Here is a 16,903-nt window from a genome sequence, read left to right on the forward strand (position 1 = left end):
GGAGCGCTATAGACGCCACCTTCTTTGACCAAGAGGGCTCTGAAGGTCAGAGAGTTGAAGGATCTGCAAGTCTTGTCGTCTAAGTCCCTGTTAGCCCCAGGGCCCCTTGCTTGGATATATTGCGGCCGAAGGAAGGGATGTCACCTCCCTCATTCGGCTTACATATACGGGGTTTGCGGTGCGACCGGCACGAGAGCATCTCGGATGGCCGAACCATCCTCCAACGTATCCAAGTTGCCGAATGAACACAAAGAAGAAAGAGGAAGAGTTACGAGATGAAGTCGCATCGTAGCAATATGCCTGTGCATTGAACCCCTGTCATGCGTTCTGGAACTATGCGGGTGAGGGTTCGTCGGGAGGAACTGACACGGATCCGAGCGAATCACAGACTTCCTTTGATCGCTTGTTGATGGTATTTCCCGAAAGTCCGCCCGAGTTGCCGGCTTTAGTCTCATTCTGAGCCATGGCACCCGGTGCATCCCTATTGGGCTACCTGCATGGGGGCGTGACTTGGCAAATCCGGACTCCCTACCCCTGCAATGAGTGCACTCCGCCGGTGTTACTACATAATGTCGATATTGTCACGATTCCAGAGTGGCAAAGCACTCTGCAAATTTACAAATGTCTGGGCCCAGGCTATACCAAACGGCCGGGTTCTCGACTGTACAGGCTTTGCTGAAAAATGAGTAGTTCATAAACCCATTGCTATCGGTCTTCTGTCATAAGTAGATTTCTGTGATCGGCACCTCCTAGACCTTCCTCTCTCTCCTGTCACTTACCCCTCTCCCTTGTTCGATCTGTAGCCAAGGTTTTGTTCTTTGGTCTGCCAGCACCCTTCACATTCGTTTCGTCTCAGGAATCGCCAATATGCGGGCGTCGGTTATTGCCACCTGCCTTGCAGCCACCCTGGCCAACGTGGCTTCGGGCGCCGCCATTTCCAAACATGAGCTACGCGATGCGTCCAATGACCACGAGTCGGCGAAGGAGCCCGTCAAAAATCTGATCGCTGAGATCCAGCAGAAGTTGATTGACGAGCTTAGCACCAGGGGTCCCGACGCTGCCTGCAATCTCGACAAGGTTGTTTACCGCCGCGAGTAGTACGTGCCCTTCCACCCCATTCCGTCTTCATACTCCCATCATCCTTGGAAGTGATTTGTGGCTGACTCAACGTACAGTGGTGACCTTACGCGGGAGGAGAGACTTGACTATGTCAGGGCCATGCAATGCATGATGGATGCGCCTGCCAAGACGCCCGCCTCTGTTTCACCAGGCGCGAAGAACCGCGTACGTCAACCGTCGTTATGTATCCTTGCTCTGTATAATAGAGCAAGTGCTAACTGCTCGTTCGCGTTAAGTTTGACGACTTTGTCGTTACCCACATACAGCAGACTTTCACGGCACATTACAGCGGCAACTTCCAGGCATGGCACCGCTGGTTCATGCACAGCTGGGAGAAGGCTCTGAGAGACGAGTGTGGCTACAAGGGCTACCAACCAGTGAGCAAACTCCGACAACGAGCTATCAGACTAACGGGCTCAAGCCAACCTCCTAAAAGGAAAAAAGCAAGAAACTGACCAAATGAGAAAAACAGTACTGGGACTGGTCCAAGTATGCTGAGGCGCCCCAGGACTCGCCCATATTCAACGGCGAAGACGACAGCATGGGAGGCAACGGCGAATACTTGCCCGACTTCCCCAACTCCGTCATTGTGCTTCCGGAGGGCGTGACGGGAGACGACATCGTGCTCCCCCGTGGCCTCGGAGGTGGTCTGGTCACCAAGGGACCCTTCGCCAACATGACGGTCAACCTGGGCCCCTTCGGCGCCCTGCACGATACGCCCCCTAACCCACAAGCCGATGGGCTGGGTTACAACCCCCGACCTCTCAAACGGGATGTTGGCCCGGCCATGAACATGCGTTATGCCAATGCTTCTACTGTCTGGAGTAAGTTCACCAACACCCCTTAAGGGGCTCAGGAACACTGAGACTATGTCTAAACTGACTGGCAGACCTCCTCCACAAACCCGACATCAAGGAATACCGCTTGTTGCTTGAGGGCCCGTTCAACACGGGTGAGATTGGCCCACACGGCGGCGGCCATTATACCATCAAGTAAGCTACATTCAGGGCTCGTACCGTCCTAGTATATGAGCGTTGACTAATAATTATCTGTAGCGGTGACCCCGGTGGTGATTTCGTAAGTGCTTTTCTCTTCCTTCCCCCTTTCCTAGAGGGATCAGAAAAACGTATATAAGTTAGGAGGAATATCTCTAACAACGACGACGCAGTGGACTGCTCCTGCTGAACCAGCCTTCTATCTCCATCATGGAATGATGGATCGTATGTGGTCTCTATGGTAAGTTGAAGCTATACACAAAACCGTATCTTCATCGCAAGCAAATTCTTTTTTTTCACTTTGTTTCTTTTTTGGTATTATGGTATATTCTCGATGAAGGTTTGTGAGAGGTGGAAGGAGATTCATTGCAAGTGTGCCTAATAAGCCGTCTGCAGGCAAGCAGTTGACCCGGAAACCCGCCATGTCGACCTGGATGCTGGGGCGTACGGTCACAGAACAGTAAGTTGCACCAATCCCATTCCATGCATTCACATCTGAACTGCGGACTGATCAAAACTCATCAACCCCGCAGTGGAATAATGAACCCCCTTCTCCCCTTACGACCCTGGACGACACGATTGACATGGGCTACGTCGGCGAAGGGTCCGTCATCCGCGACCAGATGAGCACGATAGACGGCCCTCATTGCTACCTGTACAAATAGTGAAAGCCGTCTTTTAGATCAGGAAACAGGCTATATAGTTACTCGTACTGATGCGATTTGTTTTCTACTGGCATACTGGGGCCTCGTAGGGTTGCGAGTAAAAGACAGAAAGGGGTCGAACCCGGGTGACGAACACCAAAATAGCCAGCAGTATAGCGATAGAGTATTCCTCCCTGAGTGGATCTAGTGAAATTATGCATTCTTTATTAAACCACTCTATCAAGAGCGATCAGCATTGTGCAAGTTCTCCGTTCCTTTTAGTAGATAGTATAGCATTGGGCCGGAGTCATGGTTGGTAGTCGGAACGTTTATGAGAGTCCCGAAGGCATTTGGGCATAATGGCTTTTTGAGCTCTTGTTTAAGAATGAATGGTTGTCTGCGGTGAGTTTTGACTTCTGGTAGTTGCATTGCTTTGAAGAACAGTCCAAGAACAAAAGTTGATAGCAAATAATGGCAATCGACTAGCTGGATTTCTCCTGGCCAAAATGGCCATGCTCTTTGTATCCTATATATCACGCACCATCTAAATGCATCTCCTCAGACGGGAAGGCAGACTGTCCGTCTATTTCTTCATAAACTTGCAACCGAATCGCCCGCCAAAAGCCTTGAATTTCGGAAAGTGCGCAATGAAGCCTCCCGACACCACTCCATACCGCATTCTCGTCTGCTTGCAAAATATTTGTCTGTTCAGTCCGATGAGGAGGATTAGGGGCCAAAAAATGTCAATGGCGTATGGATTCCCCGTGAAAAAGGAATCGCGACGCCTTGCAGAAATGTTGCCCACTACTGGAATCGAACCAGTGATCTCATCATAACTTCGGACGGATCTCAGGGGCTGATGGGGACCACGATACCCACGATCCTACTACTAGTGATGCGCTTTACCACTAAGCCAAGCGGGCCCTGCGTGCGCGGATGTCGCGGATATACAGCCATGGGCTTATGGACGTTTAAGTTATTTATTGAGGTTTTGCCCCGGAAGCGTGTCATCAATATGCCATTCGTAAGGGGCGCAAGCTCGATTATACCACTAGTATTCGCCCTTCGTCAAATTGCTAGCAATGGTTGAGTCTCGAGCCAGCCGGGTGAGGCTGAAATAGTTCAGTATACGTTGTTGGATAGCTGTCCACGCCCCTGAATTGTAAAGCGATAAACCCAAGCACTGAGTTCTTTCAATGAATGGATCGCAGTTCAGAATATGAGCCAAAACATTGAAATTGCTTCGAAATGTCACGATAAATGACAAGATAGGGATATAAGTGGCTAAGCCACCTTTTGGCTGATTCCGTTCCTGTGAAGGGGTTGCAGGGCTCCAAGTCGGGCAATTTGTTGTTGAAGCCCATGATGGCCGGTAAGTGACTTATGGATGAAAATTAAGATATATCTCCTGACGTAGGGTGGGAATGTCTTCAGTGCTCTTCCGGGGGAATCAGTTGGCAATCAATTTGTGACGGGGTGACAGAACGGGGGGGGGATTAATCCTCGTGACGGCAAGCTCTGTGCCTTACTAGTTGTAAGTTTCATTGCTGCTGTCTCGGTAGTAACGAAGTAGAAAGGGGGAAGATGAGAGATAAGGGGCTCTCCGCTAGCCTTCTTTCACTATTACTGATGTTTAGAACTATATAGCTTCACGTAGAGATAAAAACTAGCAAGTGGCCAGAGCATACTACTAATATAGCGATCTCCTACACCCCCGATAAGCTCATATGCAATTTATCTCCTCAAGTCTTGCGCCGAGCCCCCTTTTGAAAACGAGACGTAGCACTTGATGACAGCTTAACATCGAACAGAGGAAAGAAAGAACAAATTTTAGTGCTTGATCTTCAATGATGTCATCCAGCTCCTTTTCACCGATGGCGAGAGTTGTAACTAGTTATAAGCTATGATTTCAGTTCGGTATCAACCCGCACTATCGTCCGTGAAGATGACTGCCGTTTGCGAAGACAATGAAGCGGGCTGGTAGAGAAGGTACTAAAGAGCATATCTGAAAGCTCTGGTGGGGTTACGATACGGTGACTAACATCATGTTAGAAACAGATAAGGAAGGGGCAACTACTAACATGCCTTACCTCCATGATACGCAGTAGGAGGGAGATGGGGTCCAGTAGAGACATAGCATTGACGAGTCAGGTTGGACTGCCGCGGTTCCCCGGCGCACGCAGGCTCTGCTGACATCTCTACGTTAAGCAGCTGGCAGCAGTGCAAGACGAGATTTCTTTTCACTCGGCGTGACCGGCGTTGAAGAGAACCACACATTTAGACCCATAGGAGGTAGAAAGCTGGATCTCCAGATAGAACCCCAGCGATGGAGCAATCCGAGTGCCAGGATACGTTACTTATCGGTCTCTTAGTCATCGAAGCCGGGGATTTTCGTTGAGCTATCGAAATCCACCATCCCCAGTTCCACAGCGACTGAATTTGTGACCCGTTTACTTCTCTGGTGGTGCCAGGGAGGGTCGGAGTATCAAAGGAAGGAAGAATAGCCTCCATTCACTTCTCGCCCCTTGATCACGGCAAGTAACTACGGATCGATCGGCCTATTCCCTATGCCGCCGCAAGTAGATGCGAAGGAAGACCGATGCTAACAAACGGACAATTCCGGTGTGGTCAGTCAAATTGATAACTTGCGTGCGTGGCCCGATAGCCGGCATGTTAAGAGTCTTCTTATTGGCATGCAGACACATTCGAAAACAAGAAACGGCAGACAAGGAAGCCTGGGCCGGGAGGTAATGGGAGACGAAACTCATCTCGCTTCCGCTAGGAAAAAGCAACTAACTCTTTTCCCGCTAACAGATGCATAGGCGAGGCGCGGAGTGAGCGGGTAAAAGATGGAGATGGAATAAGCCGGTCGGCCGGTTATCTCTTCTATTCTTTTTTCTCCGAGGGGGTCAGCTCGGCGAGGGCAAGTTCCGCGAGGGGAGTGTGAAGATGGAACAAGGGCAAAGCCTTCTGGAACGTGCCTCGTCGTGATTGGGAGAAGGAGTAATCGATTCCCTGCTTTAACCCCTGACGTGTAAAGCGCGTGCGCATGCACGTTCGCTTGCGGCATGCTGACAGAAGGAAAACGGTTCAACGGTCGTTGATGGTGTGCCCGGCAGTCAGGAAAATTACCCCTGAACTTCACATACATGCAAGTTTAGCTCTCTTAGTGCCTGACCTGACCCCTATCACAAACTCATAATGCATTGAGGTCCATGGAAGAAGGAAAGCAAAAAGGAGTTCATCATCCGATATCTCGTACCTTCTACCATTTTACCTCGTAGCGGACTGCAGCTGACCCAAACCAGGAACTGCCGACGGTTGGCTCCACTGCCGGCCTCCCGAGCGCCTCATGGCTTGGACAAGAGAAGAAGAAGAAGAAGAAGAAGAAAAGCGAAAAAGAGAATTGCGGAAGTCCAGATTGCTGGTTCGCGATGGGCGACATGGATCGGGGGTTGAGAGCTGTGGACAGAACAGTGGGGTTGCAGGCTAGCTTGACGACGGAGCTTTCGCCGTTTGGAGAAGAAAAGGATTTCTGCAGGGGGAAAAAGGTCCGGCATGGGAAAGTTGCTGGTCGGTCACAGGAAAAAAATCACAGATCGATCCGCTCTGAAAAAGTAGATCCGCCCTGTCAATCGCTACTCTGTTGAGTCAAGCCGTGCCCGCAGTTTTGGCTAGTTTGGAACCCGAGTCCACCGTTGGCATTTTATGGGTGATGGCTTATGGGCTGATGCCACCATTTTTGCCATTGCCGTCGTTCGGTGGCGGCATCAGTCCGACAAGAACCTGGAAGTTGGAAGCAGAGATGGATGGATGGATGACTTCATCGCCTCCAGACTCCAAACTGACTCGAGATGCAAACAACTTCCCCAAACCCGTCGCAGCCGGCAGGTTTCATCAAAATTAATGCCATCTGATCTGATACCGGACGACGCACAAGTGATAGACGAGATGACGTACAAGGGTGGGTTGCAACTCCAACCCACTGACAGCCAAGACAGCCACGCGATGGAACCTTCTCCGACACCTGTCCCTGTGCCTGCATGGCACATCTCCAGTAGACAACCGATTCTCGAGAATAACATTACGCGTTAAGAAGACAGCACACGAATCAGGCCAAGTGGCAATGTGACGGGTTTGATTAAGTGATGATATTATTATTCGTAATATGAACCCAGCACAAAGTACCAGCGAGGCATTTCATTTCCCTCTATGAGTGCTCTCTCTTCTTTACCTCCTGATAGGACTCGGACCCGACGGTGCTCGTGCCGCCCGCCTCGGACTCGGACACGATCTTGGTCTTGACGATGCGACCGACCGTGTCCATCCAGATGGCGGCGTAGACCTCGAGGCCGGGGAAGGGCGCGTAGTGGTAGCCCATTTCGTACTCGGTCTTGCCGTCGATGGTGATGGTGCGGTTGTGCCCGGTGAAGGCCATGTCGCGCTGGTAGAAGCCCACGTTCTCGCGCCGCGTCTCGTGCCCGTCGTTGTTGACGTAGCTGTCGTAGATGGTGCCGTTCTGGCCCAGGATCCGGTTCGCGTGCGTGTTGCCCGAGTAGTCGTTGGTCGAGTATAGGATGTTGTGCGCCATGTTGTACTCGAGCGCCGTCAGCGTTCGCTTGGCGTTGCCCGAGGCCGATGCGCTGGGCGTGGCCGAGGACGAAGTGCCTGAGCCACCGCCGCTGCCGCCGCCCGAGCTGCCACCGCCGCCAAGCGTGTCCGTGACATTGCCGACGATCTTGCCGACATCCTTGCCGAGCGTGGCGATGATGGGGTTCAGGTCGATCGAGTTGAGTACGTCGTCCACCATGGCGACGACGTTCTCAAGACGGGCCTCGAGATAGACCTTGGCACTGACGTTCTGGATGGTGAGCTTGACGCGGTCGATGGACAGGTCGACGCCGGCGGTGAAGTGCAGCAGACTCAGCACCTTGGCGTCGAGGTTGACCTTGGCCGTCAGGTTGTCGACCTCGACGCTAATCTCGCCCACCGAGACCGAGGCGTTCAAGCGCACGTCAGGCTCCTCGGGCAGCCTCACGCCGCCCTTGGTGTTGGCCGTCTCGTAGATGGCCGAGTCCGGGTCGCCGCGCTTGTGGAGGTCATAGCCGATGTAGCCATCGTCGTTTTGGGCCAGGACTTGGAGGCTAAGGAAGGACAGGAGGAAGAGGATGGCGGCCATCGGCCTTAAAGAGAGTGAATGCATCTTGTAGGGAGCAGAGTGCAGCTGTGTGGTTGTCAAAGATTGACTGTGTTGACTGACTGACTGACTTGACGCTGGACCTGGATTTGACGTGCAGATACCAACGAGCAACAATCGTCGGTCGGTCGTGGGATGGGAAGGAGGGGGAGACCACTACCTTAAAGGATGGCCGAGATGTTGCGTCAGTCTAGGTACATAGTAGCTGGGAACGGTCCGTCCAGTATCGAATGAAGGTGGACTGGACGTTGACCGGGGGTGGTGGTGTGGTGTCTTCCCTGGCCCAGCCGTTCATGCCATACCAATTTCAAATCACCCCCGGAATGCCATCTGATCTGAATGGATGTGCCCAATTTCCCAGTTTTTCAAGGCAATGCATGCAGGCAGGCAGTGTAAGCGTGTTTTTCTGTGCTTCGCTTCGCTCGCGGCAGCTTCTCTCGATCGAATGGGACGAGAGCGTTGCCAAGGATATCATAACATATGCTTATATGGTACTGAAACAATGGTGCCCGCCCTAAGAAGGGCGTCGGGCGGACCTAATGCGGTGCTTCTCCCCGCTTCAACAGAGGCGGAAAAAGATGCCGACTGGCTGGACCGGCATTAGGCCCTGCAGGGGAACCAGAAAAGGTCGGAAAGGTCAGAAATACACCGCCCGAAGAACACCAGAGCCTGCATTGTCCAATTTCCCCAAACTTGGAATTCCTGTTTCCATCGTCGTATCACTTGTTGCATTCGAAGCCACCTCCGTTCTGAGCCTTCGCTTCCGAGGGGTGAAGCACACCCGATCGCGATGACGGAAGTCGAGCATGGATGCCCTCTTCTAGCCTTATGCGGGACGAAATGACGGGGAGCAGCAACGGGCGGCATTGCTACTAATTTCCTGACCAGGGGGAGGGTTAGTTGGCTAGCCATGGCCTGGTTCGTGCCATGCCGCGGCCATGGAAGTCTTGCGATCTCTCTTGCAGTCTGGTCCTAGTCTCTCTTATATGATAAGTCCCCCAGCTGCCTCCCCTCCAAGACCGCGTGTGTGTGTCTTATTGCGTGCGTGCGTGTTGCTACTGTCTCTCATTGTGTGCTGTCTGTCACTCTTTTCACCCACACAACCACCGCCCTCCCCCTTAAGCCAACCACCATGCAGTCTCGCACGCTTCTCTCGCTCCTTTGGAGCTTCCTGCTGCTCGTCTTCGTGGCGGCGCAGACCGCGTCGACCACGGACGCAACCACCACAGCCGCGGCCACGTCGCCGCCGCCCGCGCCTACTAGCACGGCCGCTGGTGGTTCTACTCAGGCCCCTCCCTCGGGGTCATCCACCGCCGCCAGCGCCACCACCCAGACCGGAGGAGGCGGTAGCCAGCCCAGCGGCAGCCCCGGCAGCGGCAGCGGCAGCGGCGGCGACGGCGAGCTCGGCCCTCCTGATGTGCTGCTGCAGGTGCCGGAGCTGCACGTCGGCCGCATCGAGCTGATTGTGGACAACCTGCAGGCCGAGATCAACCTGGGCGCCCAGGTCGCGTCGCTCGTCGAGATCAACGCGGGAGTCCAGGTCGGCATCAAGAAGGTCAACATCACCATCGCCGACGTCGACGCCAACCTCGACCTCGTCATCCGCCTGGGCAACCTCGTCGACATTGTCAACCGCACTCTCGCCTCGCTGGATCTCAACCCGCTCCTCATCAACGTCCTGGACACGGCGACCGACCTGGTCGGCGAGGTCGTGGGCGCCGTGGACGGCCTGCTCGGTTCTATTGTGAACGGCGACTCCAAGATCAACTTCCTCATCGACAACCTGGGCAACATTGTCCAGGAGGTAGCGGGCGACGCCGGCAAGATCGTCAGCAGCATCATCGGCAACTTCGACCAGAACATGACGTACACGGGCGCGCAAAAGTTCCTCGACGGCGGCCTCACCCAGAAGACGTACAAATACGACCCCCTCAGCGCCCTCGTCAACATCGTCACCAACGCGGCCGGGCAGGTGGTGCGGGCCGTCGTCGTGGGCAAGGATGGCAACGGTGGCACCACGTCGTCCACGGTCGCTTCGTCGTCGCTACCCACCAGCACCCCCGCCGCCCGGAGAAGATAGACGGGCACATCGAAGGGGCCTATCCGTCGGAAATAGTTACTAGGAATAGTGTCGCATACATTTTTAATGAAAGAAATTAATTGACGCCACGGGCTATCGAACCCACGGGTGATTGTTTGTTTGAACAGATGTCGTTGACTTTTGGTTTTGCTTCGCCCGCCAGTTTACCCACCACAGCGCGACACTGCGGGCGCTCCCGCCTACAGTTCGCCAAAAAACCTGTTCACATCGTCGCTTCCAAGGTTTTTCCATCGTCGCTTTGAGTCATGCGAAGGAATAGCACCGCCGTTATTACCACCAAATCTTCAGCCCTTTTGCGGGAGCTAGCCAATGTTATGCGATGCGACGGTTGCTGTTACTGTTACTGCGAATCTGCACGGTCGCAGTCGAAACATTTCGAAGCGCACTTGGGCTGAGTGCGACATCTCATCGACGCTACTGATTTGCGTCGCATCGCAACTCGTCGCGTCGCCGCATGTTGGCGAAATCCAAGCTGCCAAACTTCTTCAACATGCCTCAATTGGGGGCAGACTGGACAATATCACAACAGCTTCAACGACATGAAAATTAAATGTCTGATTTTTGCATCACAGTTAAGGTTAACCAACAGCATTCTCAAATATCTTTGATTGAGCAGTGTAGTATCGCACTGCACATCACCACCCCAGCCAGTGTTAGCAGCTTCTTCAGCAGTACTCATTGAGCCACTCCTTGAACGCCGCAATATTGGCGCACTCGAGGAAGACGGAGCTCTTGATCTCGAGCTGCAGCTCGTTGCGGAACTTATCGGCGAGCACGAGCGACATGAGCGAGTCCACGCCGAGCTCCATGAATGATGCCTCGTCCTGCAGCGCGTCCATCTCGAGCCCGGACTCGGCTGCGATGATGCGCATGCAGTCGCCCACGAGGCCGCTATCCTCCACCATCTCGATCGCAGAGTCCGGCGCGGGGGCCGCAGCTTCGGTCACGGCGACGGCTACAGGCGGAGCAGTAGCGGGCTCCTCCACTGCCGCAGTGGCCACGGGCTCTGCGTGCACTGAGGGCATCTTTGTTGCTGTGCCGGCGACATGAGGCTTGAACCCTGAGGCGCCGACAGGCTTCTTGGCCGGGGCGGGCAGAGCTTTCGGCTTCTTCGATGAAGCAGCAGAAGCAGCACCGGTAGTACCAGCAGTAGTCGCCGCTGGCGAGAAGAAATGGTTCATGAGGATGCGGGGCACCCTACGGAATGTCATGCCCTTCATGAGACCCACGACGGCGTCGTTCTGATCGAGCACGTAGACATCGCCCGCCAACAGGTTAGTGTCTCCGCTGTCCGTCAACTCCGCCATGCGGACCATACTGCGATAACGGTCGCCGCCGCGCAAGCGGCGCAGCAGCCGGCAGCTATCCCAACCAGGAGTCACGTAGAAGTAGTCGCGGTGGTTAGCGGCGTCGCCGCCGTTGAGGACGAGCCCGCCGACGTGGAAGATGCTGTCGAAGAAATGGGGCGCCGTGTGCCAGTTGCCATGGGCCTCGTCGCAGAGCTTGACCTCGGCGCACGCCTCCCAGTCAGAGAGGCAGACGGTCTTCATGCCCTGGTACTTCTCCGAGTAGTGCACCACGTTGCTGAAGAGGATGTAGGCCATCTTGCGGTTGAGGCGGGTGGCCGACCCCTCGGCGCCCATGCGCATCAGCTCGTTGGCCCGCGACGCCACCAGGTGCGAGATGCCGGACCACTCGCGCTTCCAGCTGTCGGCGTCCTCGTACTGGATCGTGCACGAGGCCCAGACCTCCTCCTCGCCCGAAGTCGGGTTGTGGTGCGACCACTGGAGCGACGTACTGCTGGCGTTCAAGTCCAGCTCGGCTGTCATCCGGATCAGGTGCGGCTGCGACGTATCTTTACTGATGACCTGGGCGTGCAACACCTCGAGGCCGACCATGTTCATCGGCAGGTCTTCGCTCGAGGATACGGCGAGCTTGTAGACATAGTCACCAAGGGTGAAGGCCATGTCGGCCCAGATGGACTAAAAGGAGAGGACTGGGGTTAGTAATAAACTCTGCTGGGGGCATTGGGCCTTTCCCCTCTCCCTTTCCAATTAAATGATGTTTAAACTCACCGAAGTTGCACAACCAAATCCATTCATCTCATGACCCGCGACCGAAGGAAGCAATGACGGGTGTTTAAGGTCAGACTGCGCCACGCAACGAACTCTGGTGCCGTTATCGTAAGTCTCTTCCGACAGAACCTGATGGATCGAGGACGTTCGAAGCGACGACTCGGCAGGCGGCGGCAGTGATCCCTGGGCACGGGCGGCGGCGCCCCTTGGTAGTTGGCGTCGCCTGCGAAGGCCTTGTCAAGAGACCAGGTACCAACGTGCTGGATCCAGTAGTTCTTCTCGTTCCAGCAGTACGACGGCAACTCGAGCAGACGGAGAGACTTCTCGTGGGGGCGGTACCATTCCTGCCACGCGATCGGCACTCCGGCGGCGTGCAGGCCCGCCAACGTACCCGAGAGGATCGCGAAGTTGTCCTTGTCAGTTTTGGTGAGGCTCGCGTACGTGCGCGCTTCGGGATCCCATCCGCGCACGAAAGCAGTGCCCAGCGGATGGGGCCCGACCTCGAGCCATGTGCAGCGGCCGTCCGTCAGTCCCACATCGCGGGCGGCGTCGAGCGCACCGACAAAGTCGACGGGGGCCCGTGTAGCCTTAGTCAGGTACGAGGGGCCAATAGTCTTGCCGTCGAAGATGCAGTCCTTCAGAAGCGGCGAGATAATGGGGACGATGGGGCTCTTGAACGTGACGTGCGCCGTAACGCGCTCGAACTCGTCGAGGACGGGGTCCATCTGAGCGCTGTGGAAGGCGTAGGGCAGATCCAGCATGAATGTCTTGATGTTGTTCTCCTCGAGGACGGCCTTGATGCCCGCAAGGGCCTCGCGCGAGCCGCTGAGCACCGTGTCGCGCGGGCCGTTCTTGCATGACACCTCGTACGGCGTCTTCTTGGCATTGACGAGTTCCGCGACCGTGCTAGCATTGGTGCGTACTGAGAGCATCACGTGGCTGCCCTGGGTGCAGACTCTGGCGAGGATTTTGCCCGCGTGGCGACGAGGTGGATGGCGTCGGCCGCCGAGAGCACGCCCGCGGCCACCAGGGCGGCGTACTCGCCCAGGCTATGGCCGATGACGGTGTCGGGGACGACGCCGAGGTGCTTCCAGAAGCGCGTGAGAGCGATCTCCAGGACGACGATCGACACCTGTGTCTCGAGGGGCGTGGCCTTATCGGCAGACGACGATCCGCCAATGAAGTAGGGAAGAACTGACGGATGACCCAGTTTTTGAACGAGGGTGTCGAGGTCCTGGACTTCTTTACGATACGGCTTGAAGTTCGCGTACAGCTGCGCCGAGAGGCCGTCATAGAAGGCGCCTTGGCCAGTGAATACCATAACGATGGGTACAGGGTTGGAAGAGACCGACTTGATGTTGTCGGCCTTGACGACCTCATCGGCGAGGACCTTACGCAAACCCTCGATACTGTTAGCCGGGGTGGCTACGCGGAAGTTGTAGTGGATGCGGCGGGCCAGTAAGGTGTATGATAGATCGGCGGCGTTAGTATCCGGATTCTGCTCAAGGAAGCCAAGGAGGCTCTCCAGGTTCTTTTTGAGACTAAGCTTGCTTTTGGCTGAAACGGAGAATACGTGATGCGGCGAGGGCTGAGCGGAGCCATCGTGGAGCCGAACGGGGGCGTCCTCTAGGATGATAGACGTGTTTCCGCCGTGAGCGCCAAAGCTGTTGACCATGGCGTACCGCTTCTTGTTGCCCTCGGGCCGGGGCCAGGGCTGCGCGTTCCCCAGGACGAGTCCCGCGTTGCGCCTGTCGAGGTTCTTAGCCACGACGGGGTTGATCTCGGTCTTGATGCCGACGTGGGGTGGGATCTGGCCCTTCTGGAAGACGAGCAGCGCCTTGATCAGCGACGAGATGCCGGCCGCCGCCTCGCTGTGACCGATGTTGGACTTGACGGCGCCCAGGTGCAGGCGCTGCTCGGGCTTGCGGCGCGCGCCCACGGGCGCGAAGATGGACGCCACCGACTCGCTCTCCACGGCGTCGCCGGCCTGTGTCCCCGTGCCGTGCAACTCGACGTACGTGAGGTCCAGCGGGCTCAGCCCCGAGTGGCTTAGCACCTGCGAGTAGTTTTCCATCTGGGCCCCTGCGTGCGGATGCGTGATGGAGATAGCCTCGGCCGAGTGGTTTGTGGCGCCCGCCGTCACGACGGCGAGGACGTTGTCATTGTCCGCCTCGGCGTCCGCGAGCCGCTTGATGACGACGGCACCGCAGCCATCGGCGCGGCAGTAGCCGTCCGCGTCCTTGTCCCAGACCTTGCACTGGCCCGTGAGAGAGAGGAAATGCCCGCGGCCCAGCATACAGTAGTTGTCGGGGTTGCTGATGACATTCAGTCCACCAGCGAGGACAGTGTCGGCTTCTCCGGCCCACAGTGCGGAACAGGCGGCATTGACCGCGGCCAGGCCGCTGGAGCAGGCCGTGTCCATGTTGAAGCTGGGCCCGCCGAATTTGAAGAAGTAGTTGATGCGGCCGTTGGCGAATGCGCGCTCACCTCCTGGTACGGAGTAGGTGCCGAGGTTTTGGCCGGCGTTGGCCTCGCGCCAGTCGTCACTAGCTACGCCGTAGTACGTCCCGATGCGCTTAAGATTTGTGGACGGGGTGCGTCCAGGTGAGAAGCCGGACATCTCAAGGGCCTCGTAGGCCGTCACCAGCGCCAAGCGGTGCATGGGGTCCGTCTCCTCGGCCTCGCGGGGGACATGTTGAAGAAGCCCGCGTCGAACATGCCGGGCTGGTCGATGAAGTTTCCAAAGGGCGTCGGGGTCGAGTTGGGGACCTTGCCCGTTGGGTCGAAGTGCGTCTCCAGGCTGAACCGGTCCGCGGGGATGCGGCTGTGCACATCGCGGCTGTCCATCATGAGCTGCCAGAACTTCTCGTTATCGACAGCGCCACCGGGAAGCCGGCACGACATGCCGACAATGGCCAGCTTAGCATTTCTGGGTGAGGTTGGGTTAATACCTGTCGTCTCGCGACTGGCAGGCCAGGTCGTGAGGCTCTGGTGGTCGTCGCTGATCTTCAGCTGCGGAAGCTGGCTCTGGATTTCGGCGAGGATATGGTCGGAGACCAGCGACTTGCCGAATCGCAGCATCTCACTGTAGGATGACTGTCTTACGGCGCCGATGAGGCCCGCCTCGAGGCTGTCGAGGTAAATGCCGTTGGTCAGAATCTCGACCGCGATGGCTTTCAACAGCTGGGCATAGGTCTTCTCTTTGAAGGGCTCGCCACTCTGAGATGAGTATAGTGGGAGTACAGGCTTTCGGTCAACAGAACTACGGAAATCGGACTCGTATACAATTTGTTCGGCGTCTTTGTCCGTATACAGATGCGGCGCGTGACACAGGCCGCCGTATACGGGCAGTGGCAACCATTTCGAGTACCGCAGAATATGGGATGAGTGGAATGCGGCCTTCAGACGACTTGGTGGGCCCGTCACGCTCACTGAGCTCTTGTCCGCAGCGGAAACAAAAATCTTGAGTAACTCAGGGTGACCCTGAAGCTAATTGTTAGAAGATCGCATTCTCATCAAACTAGACGGAGAGAAGAAGAAGGCGCGGGAGACTCTACATACCGACTTGGAGTTAATCACGTCGAGCTCCTTCTGAATCTCTTGAACGCCGAGACCAGTGACAACATAGGCCCAACTGTCGGGCGAGCCCTCGTTTTGGGCCGATTCGAGGAGCTGTGACTTGGCGTTCACATGGACGCCGAGTCTCCAGGCGATTCTGGCGCTTTCCACTCCTGTTTGCACAAGGTCGGACAGAGAAGTAGAGACGGAAACACCCGCAGCAGCGAGGATGCCGACACTCAGGCCAGCCAGACTCGTAGCGGCGTGATGCAAGGTATACGGCGACGAGTCGGCTTCGTGGTGTCTACATAATTTCGGAACAGGTAAGAACTACGGCAAGTGCGATTTTCCGAAGTAAAACTGATACGTACCCAATAAGCCCTGCGATTTGAGAGATGCAAAGCAAAGCACCACTAATGGCGGGCGCCAGTGGGCAAAGCGTGTTGCTTGCGTAAAAGGTCACCAGACGCTGGATGTCTTGGAACTGAGGTACGGTATCCCTCAACTCATGCGGGAGCAAGGAGAGCTCATGCTGCAGCATATGCCAGCTTTCAGTGAGAAGCTGGCTAAGAAAGGGGAAGTCCCGATCTCTGCTGTGCTTTTGAAAGGAACCAAACAGACTGGGAAGGTTGTGGTCTGAGAAGTCATTCCCGAAAAACACAATTTTGGTGGAAAGGGCGGACATGACATCTGATTGTTCTGAGAAGGTTGTTGAATCGGTAGGAGAGGTAGGGAAGGCCATCGTGAGTGTAAGAAGAGAAGTGTCAGGGTCAGGGTCAAGCCGTACTGGTAGGTCTGCCTTCAGTCTTGGGTGACATCCAGAGTTTATGGACCTGTGACCTGGTCGCAAAGTGTTTGAACAACAGATGAATCGATATAAAGCATTGTAGCATCGTGTTACCTCGGGTACTGCCTTTGGTGATGCTGCTGTAGCTTGAAATGAACAGCATGTTGGTCCTCCTTAGCTCCTCCCGCCGGTTCAAAGTAAAACCAGCCTCTGGGATGGGCTAGAACGAAGCCGGCGATTCTAGCTTTCGAGGCGGGATGCGAACCGGACCGGACTCCAAAAAAGCATAGAGCTTATCACCAGGCGCTGCCGTAACTTTTGTTTTCGAGCTATCAAGGTACGCCCTCCGCCGGGCGCCTCCGGGACGTCTTTCAGATGTCGTCGAGAACTTGTGTTGTTCGTCATTGCGCAAGGCCATGTGATTGCA

At 55.7% G+C, this 16,903-nt stretch overlaps 4 protein-coding genes across 4 annotated transcripts; 2 read left to right on the plus strand and 2 right to left on the minus strand.

The window, feature by feature from the left end:
• Positions 1-867: 867 nt before the first annotated feature.
• PG998_006012 (uncharacterized protein) lies at positions 868-2,779 on the plus strand (the record flags this gene model as incomplete). Its single annotated transcript, XM_066872830.1, has 9 exons — positions 868-1,097; positions 1,176-1,284; positions 1,356-1,496; positions 1,592-1,943; positions 2,009-2,111; positions 2,175-2,196; positions 2,288-2,355; positions 2,511-2,574; positions 2,648-2,779. 9 exons carry the CDS (start codon positions 868-870, stop codon positions 2,777-2,779), a joined length of 1,221 nt encoding a protein of 406 aa, XP_066732927.1.
• A 4,189-nt stretch (positions 2,780-6,968) lies between these two features.
• PG998_006013 (uncharacterized protein) lies at positions 6,969-7,961 on the minus strand (the record flags this gene model as incomplete). The annotated part of the gene is made up of 1 exon (XM_066872831.1): positions 6,969-7,961. The coding sequence occupies one exon, from the start codon at positions 7,959-7,961 to the stop codon at positions 6,969-6,971; it is 993 nt and encodes a 330-aa protein (XP_066732928.1).
• Positions 7,962-9,087: 1,126 nt separating this feature from the next.
• On the plus strand, positions 9,088-10,035 carry PG998_006014 (uncharacterized protein; the record flags this gene model as incomplete). The annotated part of the gene is made up of 1 exon (XM_066872832.1): positions 9,088-10,035. The coding sequence occupies one exon, from the start codon at positions 9,088-9,090 to the stop codon at positions 10,033-10,035; it is 948 nt and encodes a 315-aa protein (XP_066732929.1).
• Positions 10,036-10,721: 686 nt separating this feature from the next.
• PG998_006015 (polyketide synthase) lies at positions 10,722-16,431 on the minus strand (the record flags this gene model as incomplete). Its single annotated transcript, XM_066872833.1, has 7 exons — positions 10,722-12,038; positions 12,132-12,260; positions 12,323-13,037; positions 13,088-14,811; positions 14,841-15,614; positions 15,693-15,993; positions 16,061-16,431. 7 exons carry the CDS (start codon positions 16,429-16,431, stop codon positions 10,722-10,724), a joined length of 5,331 nt encoding a protein of 1,776 aa, XP_066732930.1.
• Positions 16,432-16,903: the final 472 nt, after the last annotated feature.

This window comes from Apiospora kogelbergensis, assembly GCF_038363985.1.
Source record: "Apiospora kogelbergensis strain CBS 113332 chromosome Unknown utg000003l_segment0_segment0, whole genome shotgun sequence".
Taxonomy (NCBI): Eukaryota; Fungi; Ascomycota; class Sordariomycetes; order Amphisphaeriales; family Apiosporaceae; genus Apiospora; species Apiospora kogelbergensis.